The sequence below is a fragment of the Lichenostomus cassidix genome, chromosome 10 (assembly GCF_008360975.1).
Source record: "Lichenostomus cassidix isolate B80296 chromosome 10, HeHo_3.0, whole genome shotgun sequence".
Taxonomy (NCBI): Eukaryota; Metazoa; Chordata; class Aves; order Passeriformes; family Meliphagidae; genus Lichenostomus; species Lichenostomus cassidix.
The window spans coordinates 6,482,578-6,499,645 of record NC_139491.1 but is presented as its reverse complement, the minus strand read 5'-3'; the positions used below and the strand labels follow the sequence as shown (position 1 = coordinate 6,499,645).

Sequence of the window (17,068 nt, the reverse complement as noted above, 5' to 3'; positions counted from 1 at the left end):
GCCTCATGGACACAGAATAAAAGTAACCAGGTAAGACGTGATGTTGCTGATGTACAAGATTCTTTGGATTATAATCCTTTTATTCAGCCATTAATTAGTATTCAGATACAGGACTAAGAAAATGCTATTAGACACCATGCAATGGAAAGGTTAGTTCATTGTTTGCAAGGTGAAATTCCAGTGTCTGAAGCAGAAAAGCAGATTTCCCTCTGTTTCCACCCATTATGGCTGCAAGGCACAGAAAACAATTACTTACTATCCAACTCCTCCTCCTCATCACTGGAAGAAGAGCCAATAGAAAAGAGAGTTTTAGACTTAGGAATGAGTGGAGAGATGCTGAAGGAGAAGGAGATTCGTCTCGATGGTCGAGTCCGGCCCTGGGCTGAGAAGTGGGTTAACAGCAGACATTAGAGCATGCTTGAAAATGCATTTAATAATAAAAAGGAGAGGAAAGCAGCCAAGGCAAACTAAAAGCAAAGCAAAGGAAATGTCTGCGAAGCAGCTGGCTCCAGAAAGGCACAAGAAACAAAGAACTGAGAATGTGCAAATTCCAGAGGACGCAGGTTTCAGAGGGCACACGTCTCAGTGCATGCACAGCTCGAGGTTTGAAACCCCCTGTTTTTACTGACTTTTTTTAATAGGACCTCTTAGTGAAGAATTACAGGCAGTTATTTTTCTAAACAGAATACCAACAAAATGGATCTCTGGACAAAGGGCATCACCTTCACTGAAAGAAATGCCATGGAATCAATCTAGACCAACTCCAGATATCTGTTTTAAGGTGCTTTCTACAGTTAAATAACACAGCAAAGCTACCAAATATTATCAAGGACAGTTTATCTGAAGTGTTGACTTTAACTGCCCGGGGAGGTTCTTGCCACATCTCTCTCAAAAAAATAAAAAATGTTGATAATGTTATACCCTTCAAAAGTTCCACCTTTAAAAAAGAGACACTTTGCTGACATGGCACATCTGTGTGTCCTCAGGAAAGGTGACAGGGACAGGGTCTGAGGAAACTCTGCCCCTGGGACAGCTCTAAGGGTCCTACTTAAGCATCTGCATTAAACATCTTCAGCACATGTATTCAGGCACTTTTAAGTAGTTCCATGGATACATCAATTTACTTGCAGAACAGGGAAAACAGGCTAAAGACTTTATCAGCATTTAACTTCCAAGAGAAAGATGAAGCAATTATTGCTCTCTTTGAATAAAACATGTCCTTTCAGCCACATACAATGAGGGTTTTTTGCATGGCTGGTATCATACATCAAAACTGAACTCAGAATAGAAAAACACTGACCAAGGAATAGCCAAAGCTATGCAAGCAATGCAAAACAAACTCCCCTGAAAACTTCCTCCAGCCATTAGTCATAAATGCCAATTGCCTACAGGCAATTTGACTAAAATGTGCAGTTTTCCTGTGTAAGCAGAACAACCCTAGAGAGACCCAATGAAAGGCATTTAAATTGAAGCATTCTCAGCAAGACCCATGCATTAGTTTTGTTTAGACTGCCTTTTGAAGGAGCTGTTCTAGTGTTCCAGACCTGAAGAACACGATTAGGCAACACCACTTTCTCTTCTGTAGTCTACTGTCTATTTAGACTAAAAGTCAAGATGAACAATAATACTTTACTGTAAATTGAACCACCTTCTCCAGCACAGTTCAACTCCCATTTCAGTGGTTTTATTTATAGCAATTCCTGGCTTTATAACAGTGCTCCACACTGGAAATTTGCTATTCCAAGGCTAAAAGCATTCTTCCGAGCACTGCAGCCAACAGCTCTTGTGACCTCCCTCTATAAAATGCTGAAGGATTAACAGTTGTGAATGGCCACAGCAGCTCTTGGAACATCTGACACATCAGATGGAGTGTGGGCTAGGAACTCAGTCTTGGAAATTGCTCCTGCCTCAGCACATATGACAATAAACAGTAAAAATAAAAAGAAATCCCTCCATATGTTTATCAATCTCGGTTTAATTTTTAAAGTTCTTGAGCACAGCATGTTGCTTTCTTCCCATTCAGAAACATTTGCAGGGATCAGAGGGTCACTTTTTTTAAACACCTACCACAAAATTATGCAAGTGGAATAAAGAACTGAATTTGTCCTAGAACTCAGTTCCATGTTATTCTTGCATAACCCTGAAAGGTTCTGCTGGACTAACATGAACATCAAACCCAGGTGACCTGGCCTTGAACACTTCCAAGGATGGGACAGCCACAGCTTTTCTGGGTGATTTACTAAAGTTTCTGTAGTCAGGAAGGTGTCAGAATTGAGAAAAGAAATAATGAACTAAATTTTCCAAGCAATTATTCCTTTTGAATGCTCACATCAACAACTCAAATGCACTGATTTTCAAAAACCACCTTCCTATAAAAATGTGGCCCTTCTGAGATGGCACAAATTAATGACTGAGGAAATAAAGCTCACAGGAATGTTAGTGATTTTCACATTCAGTGTCCCAAACTCACAGACATCTGCCTCAAAGCAGAAGACTAACCCTGCCACTTCTTCCACAGCCCCTCTGGAGAGTTTATTACTTCTCTATTCCTTCTTTCTCCAGGGACCAGGGTAGTCTAGAAGAAGATGGGATAATCAAACCTCCATGGCATTTTTAAAGCCAGGCCATAGGACATTTTAACAGCCTCAGCCATCCAGGCTCCCTCAGTCACCTACAGCTCGTTTTTGGGGAGCCAACCAAGATTTTTGGTGTTTGGTCAGGAGCTGGGTGTAAGGCCAATAAATTGGTTGCTTCAAAAAACAACAATGAAGACCTTCAGCCCAAGGAGGGAAGAGGCAGTGCCATACACAGGGCACGACCTGCTCTCTTCCCAGGACAGAGCTGCCCATGTTTTGGTTACTGTTGCTGGGGGACACATTCGTTAGACCACATCCTTATTAATCATGGAATTATCATGGTGAAGAATTTAAAAATGTCTCCTACAAAGCACAATCCCTGTGAGCTTCCTCCAGCAATCCTCCTCCATGAATAAAACAACTTTCTTAAAGCACCTTGTTGAGCTTTGCAAGGGAGAATCACGTTAATAAAGAGGAACGCTCAGACACCATCACTAATTGACAAGACAAGAGCTAAAATGTCAATAGGGTTTCTGGCTGGCAATTAATAAAATGAAAACATGTGTAATACATCCTAAGCACATCCAGCTGCAGCTTTCTGAATGACTTTTTCAGCTGAAAGAATCAATTCAGCCAAGTTGCAAAATTAAGTGCTTGTTATCGCTTCAATTAAGCTAAACTGGAAAATTTTATAGAATCATCTTTTATTATTTTCTTCAGGAATGAGATTCAATAAATTACACCCAACTGCTCAAAAATATTTAACTCAAAATGAATAGCAACAAACTCCCCCAAGGTGACCAAGACATGGATTCTCAAGTTTCCATATATCAGCTTTCAAGAAATCTAGATGTAGGCAAGTGAGATCTCAAGGGCAATGTACCTGACACCAAAGGAAAAAATTCTGAAAGGATGCAAAATGACACCTTTTTTCTTCTTAGTTAACAAACTCAACAAATCATAGTTTTCATACCAGTAGTCCAATTTGGAAAGAAAAAAGCAACCCACACAACGGAAACCCAACAGAAAGAAAATACTAAGGATACACTGGGAAGAACAAAATGAAACTGAATGAGTTCTGCCTTTCCACCCACAATTCCATGCAGCAGTGAAACACCTATTTCATGTACTAAAGGAAGCATGAGCAGGCAGTAGCACATTTTGCTTTGGGAAGGTAGCAAGATATACTCAATAATACAGATTACAGAGTGAATAAGGGAAAACTGAATTACTCACTGTCAAGCACTGGTTTGCTAATTGACATTAGAGACATGGATTTGGTCAGTGGAGATGAAGCAGCAGAAGAACAGAAATTAAATCCTTGTGGCTGTGATGTTTGATGCACCTGCAGAACAGAACAAAACAGAAGCACACTGAGCAAATACGTCAGGAATGACAGAAACATCCCAACTTCAGATCCCAGCTGAGTGCTAATATTTACTGCAGTTCTCACTTTGAAACACTGCACAGGTGAAATGCAACATTTTGTATTGTCTTTTAAGTGTAAGACAACTAATTATGCGACAGAGAGACTACACGTGCTTGGTTTCCTTGAAAGACATTACAAAACAGATATTTTTAACTGTCTGACAGCCATGGAAATTACTGTTGTGACTCCAACTTGTCAGCATAACAAGACTGAGGTTCAATGTGGTGAAAAAAATCCAGTGCTTAGGAGTGTGTTCCCCAAAAATGCCATTCCTCTAAGCAAGAGAAGACACGAGAATTGTGTTGCCTCAAAGAACCAAGCAGAAAATTTAACACAGTTAGAGATTCCTCCATGTTAAAGATGGAAGATTTTTAATAATATTAAGTATATGTATATATAAGGTGGAAGTCTTTGTCACACTGTCACTTGGGAAAATGACTTTGCAGATGTTGATGCAGCATTCCCAGACATCCAGCAGTGGTTGGACAGCTTTACCTGGTGGTTGTAATCTCTGATTTCTCCTTGCTCGAGCTCCTCAGAGAGCAGGACCAGGGACTGATTGCTGGCAAGTGGACTCCTCCTGAGGTCTTTGGAGCTCAGAGAAGAAGCCTCCAGGTTTGTAGAGGGCTTCTTGTTCTCGCCAGAGTCTCCAGCAAGGCCTTCTAGGCTGTAACTAAATAGAAAGCACAGAGGTCAGGTGCTGCTGAACTCTCAGGGATCAGTGTCTTTCAGCACAGAGCACCTGCAAGTGCAAAAACACACAGCAGGCACTGAGGTGTGCAGGGAAATGTAGGTGTTACTCCTCAGCATGTTCTTTTTACTTCAGAGCAAACAGCAACATCTTTGTGCCTCTAATGAGACACAAGGATTTGTTCATTGCATGAACAACCATTGAAACTCCTGGTCAATCACCCTTCCTACTGGCTTTTTATCCTCCAGTTCTTTTTGAGTGGTGCACAGGAAAATACAGAAACACCCCTCCTTTGATTTTGGTATTTCCACATATTTTCTTTGCTTGCTTTTTTATTAGGCTCTCCCTTGGAATAAAGCCACCCAAATTAAACTACCTTGCACAGCATGGTGCTGCCTGTCCTGGACCAACACCCCTCCCAGCAGCCACATCAGCCGCTGTAACATTCATCTCTGCAGCCACATCCTCTGGATCTATTTTAAAACTTGCCACTGCACAAATTTTTGGCACTGATAATGTCTTGTATTCTGCCAAAGCTGGTTTCTTTTTCACCCTTGCTGTGCTTTTGTTTTTGAATTCAATAAATGTTGTCTCTGTCACCCAATCAGTTTTATTTTATCATCTACTGAGGGAGCTAGGTCTTGCCCAGCAGTGCTAGGAAATCACTCAAAGCTAAATAAACCACCAAACTTTTACTTGTAGAACTGTTAGAAATAAAACATTTGGCCAAATTAGAAACAGTTGCTGATAGACAAGTGACCCCTGCAGAAAAATACTAATACACTTTGCTCTCACCTACACAAAACACACCCTCCTTCACAGGGGGCTATTTAATCTGACAAATCTTGCCCTAATATTCTGCTTCTGACCCTCCTATTCCTGCATCATCAAGCCCACTGAAATGCCAGTGTGGGTTCATTGGGTGAAGCCTCACAGATTCACCTCCCAGGACACAAGAACAGATCCATGGCTGAAGTTTGATTTGATACTCACTAAGGCCAAGGCCTACCCTGGATTTATACCCAACCTGAGGCTCATCATGATATCTAAGTGGTGAACAAGCTGACATGTAAACAAATGAGAGGGAAAACACACTATACACTGTATAGATGATTTAAACAACCAGAGGAGCTTTAAACTCAGGTAGACTTGCATAGCAGTGATTAATGTTCTGCAGTCCCATAGAAGCATTAAGAGGCTCATAAATATGCACCTTGAAAGCAAAAACTGCAATAAACTGTGAATAAGAAGATTTAGTAGATTTAAAAAAAAAACTTTTTTCATGGCAATTAATGAGAAAAAAAGACTGGTTGAAGCATTTATAATTTAATCTGCTTTAGGAAGATTGCGACTCACCAATGTATATCAATAGCAGGCATTTAAAAATTTATTCTAAAACACCTGTAAGGTAGAAATCAGTCCCATTTCTACTAATTAATTAGGGCAGAAGAATATCTTTTTCTTACATCCCAAGGTGGCAAGAGCGATGTTAAACAGTAGAGAAAAAAAATCATATACTTGTGACAAAACCAGCTAAAACCTGTAAATATTAGCCCATAAAACAATTATCAGTGATACTGGTGTGTAATTTACTGATTGGAGTCTATAGACCAAATGTAATTAAATCTGTACCAGGAAGGGCAGGTTAACTTCTCAATATCTACTCTTCAGAAAAAGAGTTTCATAGCTCTACCCACAACCAGCAAGAACTGCCAGAGAAAAGCTATAAAGCTCTAAAATCTGGGGGGCTGGCTTCCAAGCAATATTGGATGTGACCTGCAAACATCAATCTCAGCTCTGGGACTTTCCACAGAAGATACAAACTTAAGTGCCTGGGAAATTTTCATCTGTGGTGATCAGATAGGTTTTTCAGAGAAGGTTTTACATGATTAGTCTCTTTGAAGAGAAGCCTAGGTCTTTCAAATTACAAAGAGCAAGTCTGTGTGAACTTAAATCCTTTAAGGGATTGATCTGGTACAGAGTGGTGCTGAATCATATTTAATCTTAGTTTGATTCTTTGGTTGTCACAGTTATCATCATGATCATTGCTGCAGAATAAAACACAAATTAAAGTCATCACAGAACAGAGCAGCTCAACCCAACAGTGCAGCTTCTTTATTGCCAAAGGCCAGTGAAAAGCAGCCACCACCTCCACTTGCAGCCCAGTCCTGAGGATCCATTCCCAAGAGGAATTGCTGGAAAAGCAGACCAAGCAAACAAACACGTGCACACTTCAGCCAGAGCAGCAGTTGGAGAGGCAATGCACGAGAAGCTGACAAGAGCTGTTTGCAGTGCTCCTTTGCTGCTGCACATTGATTCATACCATACCTTCTACAGGTAAAGTCAGGACCCATGGCAATGTACTGTACGCCTGAGGGACACCAGCTCAAACTGGGAACAGCAAAAGAGGCAAAGAGAGGAAAAGGGCAGTGATTATCGGGTTGTTGTGGAACATGGGGAATGTTAAAAGACTCTCACTCTCACATAGCTTAAAAAATAAACCCCAACAAACTCAGAAATAATGAAGTAGCACATGGCTGGTTGCACAAACACACCACAATGCCCTGAATGCTCGAGGTTACCACTGAACAGGGAGCATTACAGCCCATGTTTCCCCCAAACCAACCCTGTCGGTGAGTACACAATGTACTCCAAAAATACTCCTTGTGGGGAGAGAGATTTTTGGGAAAAATGAGGCTAAAACATACCAAAGCCCATCTGTAAGTAATCACACACAGTCATTGTATTAGTAATAATTAGTGTTTTTCTGGTAACTCTTATCCTCAAATCAGAAAAAGAATCCCTTACAGATATTTAATAGTGTAAATCCCCTCCATAGAAGTATTAATAAACTCAGGCTATGCTTGGGAAAAATAACGAGAAAAACACATTCTTAAATGCTGCACAGCAAGTCAGTGAAAGGAAAACAGGGTAATCTTGCTGTTAACTTGGGATTAAATCAAGAGTGGTTCTGACTAGAAAACCTTTCAGCTCTCATTCTCCAAAAGAGTCCCAAAGTTGCATCGTGAAAGACATAAGAAATGCAAATACAGAATAAAATATTTTGGCTGTTATTTTAGATGGCTTTTGTTATTTTTTCTCTGTTAGCTCATGGCCCAATTGCAGGTTTTGCAGAAACAGAGAAATCCATCTTCTTGTGAGCTCTGACACTTATATGATCCCTAAATCCCGAAAAAGCTGTTCAGGAAGCACACATTGTCTGCAGGGAATTTTGCACCAGCACAAGTCCTGCTCCCAGGCCCTGGTCGGCAATCCATGCAAGGAGGGGACATGGCCAGAGCATGCTGTGCTCCAGGACAGGAGCTATGAAAAGGGCAGAACAAATTGAAGCATTCCTGGACCAGGAATTGTGAGTGCCAAAGCCTCTGAGGGCACAGGCAAAGGTTTAAACCCACTGAATGCCTCATGTCATGCCAAGTCCTCATATTGTTTCCACACACAATGCAACTCTGGAAACATTCTGGAAGGGTTTGACAGCTGGTGTTCAGTGGTGGAGTTCAGATAATTGCTGCCTGTTTTATAAAGGATGTTAATGGGGTGAGGATGCACCCAAAGCTTTGCACCCCAAAGCCCCAGGTATGCCTCACCACAGCTCTCAGCACAGTACCACAGACATTTTCCATGAAGATATTCCTTCCCATAACATGCCAATATTTCCAAGTACTTCATCATCACCTCCCAGCTCAACCACATTGGCAGAAGCATTAGTGGGGGGATTGCAGGGAACTAAATACTTGTGTGAAATCATAGAGGAACCAAGTCCTGGCCACAGTAAATCCATCTCCATCACACACAGTTCAGCCTCCCAGTGGGGCAGCCAGACCTGCTCAGGGGCAGCTACATGGAGGATGAGAAAGCATCCCAAGGAAGGTGTCACACATGCTTCCCCTCTCCTGGCTTCCCCAGGCCATCTGCTTGTGGCCACAAGAGCTTTGAGCTCCCTGGACCCCTTGAGATATGCTTATGTCACCTTGCTTTCCGTCATTTTTGTGTGATCCCTTTTCAGTCAAAGGAGAGAAGATTTGCCACACTAAAGAAACCATGCAGTACTTACACTAGACTTTAAAAATGCCTCTACTCCTGACTATTGCCATGTTATGGTGATGACCACAAATGCTAAAACCGCAGGGGAGGGAAGCAGAAGAGTAGAGGGATGGAAGAAGAGGAGCCCTACATGTGTAGGAGGAAGCCTGGAAGTGGAAAGATCTCAGGGAAGCAAGGAAGGACATCTTTTGCCAAAGGTTGTGGAAAGCACTCTTGCAGAATCCCAGTCTGGCTGGGGAGCCACTCACAACCTTGGCAACACAAAATCCAAACAGCATCAATGCAGGGCATGCAAAACTGCTTTAGAGAAGACACCCTGGGGAGGGGATGAGCTGTTCCCTACATCAGCCTTGTGGGAGAGCATAAACTGCTGGAATCAGTTTCAGGCTCCTGCTCCTCAAGTGGGGTTAGAGAGGATGATTCCAAAATGGTTTGGAGACCAGAAAAAGGGAAAAAGTGTTTATGAAAGGATTACTGCACATTTCAGATATGACCAGGTATTTTAGACATTTTCTTTATTCTAGGTGTAAGCTCAGTGTTTCAGGATATTTTGACTCTAAACACTAACACAGCTCCTACAGAGGAGCCTTAAAAGACCACTGATAAAAATATATGTTCATTTGCACGAGCTGAGAAGACAAGCATTGCACTGCTTCCTGCAGTAATGCAAATAAAGTGGCTTCTTAGAAGTAAAAAGCATGTTCTTTCTTGTGCCTTTTTTTAAAATTCTTTTTTAAGAGCGCTCTGTTGAACTGCAAAGCACTGCTAGGGTTCATTTACTGATGCATGCACAGGCACTGTGATTTTTTTAGTCATAGCATCATGGTAACATTTTTTTCCCCACATGGCAATGTGGCAGTTTGTTTACACACACATCACCCCCATCCATATTTCAAGGGAAGTGAAATCCTGAGTTAACCTGGAACAGGAGGGAAGGTAGCAGGCTATGGGAGGTGAGACAAGGTTGAACCACTGAAGGGCAGAAGTCAAATTTCTCTTTTTTTCTTTAGCCTAAAATGTCTAAGTGTGGACAGTCCACATCTGCTGTGTCAAAAATTAAGTATCCTATTTTATATATTAATGGGCAATGCAAAAGTTACATGAGAGGAAGTGCATAGCTGTGTGATGGATGAGAAACTGAAAGTTTGCCAGAGAGAGGAAAAACACACGGAAGTATAGATAAAAACACACCTTATTTTCTATTTTTTCTAGGAAGATGGTTTAAAAAAAAATAACATCCAAAGAGCAAAACTAAAGCCATTTAATCCAACCAGCTGCAGATCTGCAGTGTTCTCCAACTCTGAGATTGTGTCTGACCCATCCCCTCCTCAGCTGACCCTCCTCCAAATCTTGCCAGGAGTCTCTAATGTGCTTTAAACATCCAAATCACACACATGCTCCCAGGTAAAACAACTGTTTTAACACAACCCTAAATCTTAAACGTGGCAAAGGCCAACAAAGTAATATCTGAGATTTCTCTTCATTATTAACATAATATCCTGGAGAAAACAGCTCGAGCATGTGCTCTGTGGGGCACAAAACCTGCCCTGGGTCAGCCTGGAGAGGGAAAGCAGCCAAGCAGGATGCACAGCTCTAATGCCAACACTCCCAGAGGCACTACAGGTTTACTAACGTGAGAGTATGGAGTTAGTAGACATTCAAACACAAAACAGTTAGTCACATTAGTTGGCTTTGTACCTTCTCCTATGAATGGGAGGCTTCTTTATACCATCCCCCAGAACTCGCATTGAACTGAAAATGAATCGTGGAGAATGGTCAGCAGCTTGAATGGGAAAAAGAAATTAACAAATGGCACCTAAAGGATTAATATCCCCAACATACAGACAGAGGGAATGGACACACAGGGAAAACACAACGTGAAATATGAAAGGAAGTAATGAGTCTCTGTGTTTCTCCTCTCTTTTACAAATAAATATGACATTTGGCTGGTTTTATTTCATACAGAAAGAAGGCTGCACAGGTACTGACCATGTTGCAACTTTGCTGCTGCCAAATCCAGGTCAGTTTGAAGTTTAGATAAGGCCAAACCCTTTGACAGAAGCTGTTAGCACCAGTGATTATCACCAGCTCCAGTTTTGCAGTGCTTAACCCATCAGTGAAACACAAGTGTGTTTCTTTCTCCAGCCTGGACGTTAATCACACTGCAGCATTGTTGAAATACAGGCATTTCAAATCTGCTACAAATGTCAGGAATTAACTGAAGGATGAACATCCTTGTGTGGCAGCCTTGTTGGTTTTCTTGGTATTTTTAACAGCAAAATGTAGACATGAGGATTATCTGTGAAGTGCATTTGAGGAAAGAGGGGAAGTGAAGGGGAACTGAGCATCTTTTCACATTTAATTTATTACATTTTTTCCTCATTTCTTCCATGAACAAACTTTTATACTCATCTCTCCTACCAACAGAAAACAGGTAACATTGGAAAAGACCAAATTTTACAAAAGGTTTATTTTTTTCTTCCTGTAGGGTTTTTGATTCCTGTATCAGCACCTCTGTCTAAGCTTGACTCAGCTATCTTTGTCATCAGACTGTTTTTGGTGTGGATGGGGCTGGCCCAGGCTGGCAGTCCTCTGCTGGGGCAGGAAGCACTTCTCAGATATCAGCTGATGGTGCACTCTGTCACCTCATTCCTCCTCCCTGATGCACAGCTCAGTTCTGATCCTTGGGTTGGTTTTGGTGGTGATTACACTTTATTTGGTTATTTTTCTCCTCATTTAGTGAATGCAACCCGCTCACCTACAGAGCAGAGAAGTGCCATGGGTGCCCAGAGGAGGGGAGGGAGCACAAAGGGTGGCAGGTGGTGGCAGCAGCACAGATCCAGCAGGACAAACCTCAGCCTTGTGCTCCCTGTTACTTCACTTCAAAGGTTTGCAAAAGTCAAGTTGCAGTAAGGGCTTTTCCCCTCCAAATGGAAAAGCATCTACTGCATGTGAAGTAAATGAATAAGCAAACACTCTGAATTTAAGTGATTTGTGTGAAAGTCACTTGTTTGCACTTCCTCAGTATTTGTTGTTGCTCACTAAGCAACGAAGAGTCTCAACATCACAACAGCCACATACCAAAAGAACAAAGAAAACAACAGAACGACACACCAAATAATCCAAATTCCTTTCTAACAGAAGCATAAAAACAAACATGAACCTAATCAGCACCACAGACCCACCCAGATTTTCTTTTTTAATTAACCTACATGACAGCTATCCTTATGTAGCTGTAGCTGTGAGAACATATGAGAACAATTACTGTTCCTTTAACTCAGATTTTCTTACAATTAATGTATTTTCCCATATCAGAAACAGCCTCCAAAGTGTGATGCACGAGAATTTAACCCCATCTGCTCAGTATTAGCAGTGATTGCCAGCTATGAAGTTTATTACCCTCAGAAATCCTTATGCATCAGGCCCTACACTTAAAAATAAATCTCCCCAAATGAGTTTATGAGCTTATGGACTCATTCTGTCATAAACCTGCAGGCATGCTGACTCTTTTGTAGCTTTTAAAAATTGATGGGCATTACTCAACTTACTTAAATATTACCCAGGGACCAGGAATGAAACCCTAAAAATGTGACAGTGTTAAACAACAACATCAACATCAACAAAATCTTTCACTGTATGTTACTCAAAGGATCCTCGATGGTTTTCAACATTGACTTCAAAACCTTAAGGGTCTACAATTTCCTTTAGTGACACCCACAGCTCCTGTGTGTAAAGGATGCATGCATTCCTGATGGGAAGCTGCTGCCTCTCCCTGGATTATCCACAGAGTCAGTAACCATTTTCAGGAACACATTGTGAGTGGCCAGTTTTAATTTAATGCCATCCATTTAATGCCAGGGAGGATATGGCAGCCTGGCCCTGCTAAAAGAACTGGCCATTCCTGCTCTGAGAGCTTTAAAGCTCATTAAAAACACTGGCCAAACCTCTGCTGGGCTCAGAACACGCAGGGTTTGACCCCAAGCATCCTCCAGCCCAAGTGCTGAACAGTGCAGGGCATGGCAGAGAGCCTTACACCAATTACTACTTCTTGGTGTGCATCTTCCTTTGTTTCATCTTCTTTCCCACTGAAATGGGGGATTGAACAACTTTTCTTCCCAACTGGCACCACATGGACACTCATATGGCTGGTACACCTCTCCCTCTTGTACCTTCTGAAAGAACAGATGGGAAAACTTCCCTTTTGAATCCTCCTGAACACCACAGGGACACCAGTGATGAATTAGGTGGAATTTACTGTCTATGAGAGACTGAAGTAGAAGCAGTTCTGTGGAACAGGGACGAGCCACCTCACCATTATGAAGAGCTTCCACAGAATATTTTTTTAAATCCTGGTGCCTGTGTTATCTCTTAATACAATCAGAACAATAATGGTCATGCCTATTTTGTGGTGAGTGAGATTTAACACTCCAATAATTCCTTTGTACAGAAAGGGGTGGTGACAGTTCTAATGGAAGACCTGTCCTGAGGTAATTCCATTTACTCTGGAAATCTCAAGCACACTGTGTGTATTAAGTACTCCAATCCTGCAAGTTAATTTAAGAAAAACCAAACAAACACACATTAGGAGATTGTCTTAACCCCTTCAAATGAAAAAGAAATAATCAAAAGCGACGTCCTCACTCTTCTGCTTTATCACGCCATGCTTAAAGCTCAGATAAATATGCATGAGTGGGTGCAAACTAAATCAAAGCAGCTCTTTACTCACCTCCTCTGGTTGATTTCTGCCTCGTTGGTGGCGTTCTTGCCCGGCCCCCAGCTGTGCCGGCGGAAAGGGGACAGCGGCCGCATGGAGCCGCGCAGCACCGACGAAGGATTTGGCACCTCTGTGATGCTGTCCAGCTCCTCTTCCTTCTCCCCTCCCTCTGAGGACACCATGTTGGTGCAGCTGCCATCCAGGCTGTGCCTGTCCTTGGGCTGGGTGAAGCTCCCTGCTGGTGGGAAGGGAAGGGAGGTGTCGCTGCCCAGGGATGAGTTCCTCTCCAGGGACATGGTGTCATCGGCGGAGGAGCTGGAGCTGGTGACATCGCACACAGACTGCTCCTCCTCGGGCTGCTGTGGGGAAGAAAAAGCAAAAATGTGGTAAAGTAAAATCACAGACTGGTTTGGGTTGAAAAGGACCTTTAAAGATCAGCGAGTCCAACACCCTTGCCATGGGCTGGGACAATGTTCACTAGATCAGGTTGTTCAAAATCCCATCCAACCTGGCCCTGAACACTCCCAGTGAAGTGAATACATTTAACATTTTAAGTAAAAGCAAATATTTTATATTTCACACGAGCTGAGAGATTTCTTAGTGGCTGGCATAAGGCAAATTAACCACCACAGAACTGAGATGTTTTGCTCTGGTTTCAAAAGAGTTTGAAATGTTTTGCAGGGTGATCTCTTCCACCCTGTAAGTCCCTAGCTGCCATAACCCTGGGCTCCCAGCTCGAGTTCTCTGCCTGCTTCCTCTCTTCAATTCCATATTTCATCCTGCACAGCAAATCCCGTTCCTCTCACCATTTCTGGTTAAACCTGTTACCAATCAAGGTGCTAATGGGGAACGGGGTTATCACGACTCCTGATGACAAACTGCAGCCTCTCCTGTGGGACTGGGATGGGCTTGTAGAGCTCAAGGGCAATTCACTGTTCCACTGCATCATGCAGCACAAAAGGGACAATTACTCAGTAGCAGAAAGCAGACAGAAAAAAATAAAAGCTTAAGTCCCCATCCCCCACTACTTTCCATTAAGCAGAAAGTTAATATCAGGGTTTGCAGCATTTTTCAAATCCAACTGTCGTCAAAAAAATATTGTTCTACAGGATCAGCTACCCTGTATTACAGATTTTGAGTCATACTGTAATTTTTGGGTTTAGTTTGCTCCAAAAGCAGTATGTAGAAGCCAAACTGGTTCTCTCTGGCCTGAGGCCACATGCTGACCACACAGCCCCAGCAGAGCCCGTGCATATTCTGTGTTCCCTGTGGCCACCATAAAAAACACAAGCATCTCTCTGACATCACCTCCAGTCTGAAATGGTGCTTGCCCCGAGGGGCTGACATGGGGAGTTTCAATTTATCCTCCTGCAGAGCCCTGTGCTGTATCATTTGAAATAATGCCAGGCAGAGTGCTCTGTCAGGCCATCCACAACAGAGCACTCAGCAAAGCCCTGCAGTTAATTGTCCTCACACAGTGGGCTCAGCAGCAGCTGAGCACTCGAGGGGCTGCAGGCTGGCAGCAAGCGTTTGGCAGAAGACAACTGGCTGCAAAACCCTGTTCCCAGATGATAGAGATGGGCATCAGACCTCACAGAGGGAAATATGAGCAGGAGCAGTGATAAACAGTCCAGAGACTTGTTTTCCTGTGCTTTATTCGATGGGCACACACTGTAAGCTAAAAGCCTTTAATTTAACTGACCAAAAAGAAACTGAGATGTTAAAAAACGTTCTAATCAAGTATTTCACTATTCAGAGAGAAGCCCTGTTTCAAACATAGCTATTTTTTATTCTCAGTTCAGTCTAACAGGTACACAGTAATGCTCCTAAGATGGTTTAACTAAATGCTGTTACACTACTTCCCTTCTCACATTCATCAAAGGGAAACAGAGGAAGAAAAAACAATGGAGAGCATCCACAGCACAACACCAAAGTACAAGAACTTTTTAAACACTAAGTATTGAAAAACACACTAAAAATACATCCCTCCAAAAACATTCACTTCATGTTAAGGTATGTCAAATATTAATGGTGAATTTCTGTAAACTATATTCTCTAAACTAGCAAACGATTGGATTTGACACATTTGAATAGGAAGTGCAGTTAAAAAAAAAAAGGGAACTGAAATGAAAGCCCTGTGAAGTTTTTGATGATGTTCAGCATTATTCAAGATAATCTGATATTTGTATGAGTCATGATGAGAGCTTACTGAATTGCTTAAACACAGACAAATCAAGTAGTCATTATGTGGATAATACTCCTACAGCAGAGGAAACAGTCTGCTTCACTTTTCTGAGACAGAAAAATACAGACATTAGATCAGGCTGGATGGAGCATTGAACAGCCTGGGACAGTGGAAGGTTTCCCTGCCCATGGCTGGGGGTGGAACAAGATGAGCTTTAAGGTCTCTCCCAATTCAAACTATTCTGTGATTTTGTGACTGGGGCAGCAGAGCAGGAGAGGAGAGGACTGACTTCCTCCTCATCAGCTGTGCAAAGTGTGGGACAGTTTGGAAACTTTCAGTTTGGATGCAAACCTAGAAACAGTGGTGCAGAACACCAAATTATATAGGAAAGAATTAGAGCAAAAAGAGGAATTTTTATTTCCCAGATGAGAATACTACAGCAGTTTAAAATGCAGAACAAAACCCACTTCCCTAACAAGGAAGATTTAGGGTTTCTATTGCAAAATGCAGTTCAAGGAGATGTTTGAAAAAAGGGAAATACATTTGGTCCATTTTAACTTTTACCTTGAGCATTCAACTGACGACAGAACACAATAAACAATTCCCTTGAACTTGTGGGACCATGCTTATTCTTCTAAAAATATTCTGCAGTCATTTCAATGATTTTCTTTTTGAAACAAAGAAAAACAGTTACTATGAAAGAGGACTCTGTCTGAAAAATGCCAAGTGTGGCTGACATATCTAAAACATCTATATTGTAGTCACCACTGCAAAAAATTAGCTATCTGGCCAAGTGCCAGTAAATATGCATTGCTCTTTAATCCTATTTGAGTGAGAAAACACCATGTTTGCAGAACAGAATGTGTTCTTACAGGAAAAACAAAACGTTAAAGAAATACTAATTTTGTTCAAGTTAGGCTTGCTGGATTGCACCTCAGTGAATTCAAGCCTTAACTGTGGCCATAAACCTCGTGGGCAAAAAGAGCCTTTTCAGGAATTTGCTAATGGGCATTTTCTTTGCTCTCAGTATTTGCTGAGAAGCTTGTAAGAAAAAATAAGGTGTGAAAGTGATTTTTCTGAGAAAGGACACATGTACTTGTTCAAGAATAGGGATAACAGAAATCAGTGGGATGCTGGGGGTGTAAGATAACTTTTTCAACTAAATCCCTCCTTGGTAAGAGGAATTAAAATGTTCTTTCAATTATTTCCATGATGAGAACATGAAAAGTGCTGAAACAGAAACCTTCTCTGTCCCCTGATCTTCACAGACATTAAAGGTGTTGGAGTATTTAAAAAAAGAAGATGAAAAAAATTAAACCTTGGAATCCTGAAGTTTACTTGGAATACCATTCCACTAAAGGAGTCAACATCTATAGCTGGCTTGATATATAAACCGAGTCATTTTTTA

At 41.8% G+C, this 17,068-nt stretch overlaps 1 protein-coding gene across 11 annotated transcripts in view; it reads right to left on the bottom strand.

Annotated features, from left to right (window-relative positions):
• Positions 1-17,068, bottom strand: part of AKAP13 (A-kinase anchoring protein 13) — a 201,322-nt gene that overhangs the window by 32,118 nt on the left and 152,136 nt on the right. For 8 of the 11 annotated variants that reach the window (XM_085070408.1, XM_085070415.1, XM_085070409.1 and 5 more), the window contains 6 exons: positions 13,488-13,834; positions 10,460-10,513; positions 7,025-7,087; positions 4,501-4,678; positions 3,813-3,921; positions 257-382 (listed from right to left, as the gene is read on the bottom strand). In XM_085070408.1, the coding sequence (XP_084926534.1) occupies positions 257-382; positions 3,813-3,921; positions 4,501-4,678; positions 7,025-7,087; positions 10,460-10,513; positions 13,488-13,834 (877 nt within the window). The remainder of the gene's footprint in view (positions 1-256; positions 383-3,812; positions 3,922-4,500; positions 4,679-7,024; positions 7,088-10,459; positions 10,514-13,487; positions 13,835-17,068) is intronic. The other 3 variants (XM_085070412.1, XM_085070417.1, XM_085070416.1) reach the window with 3 other exon arrangements.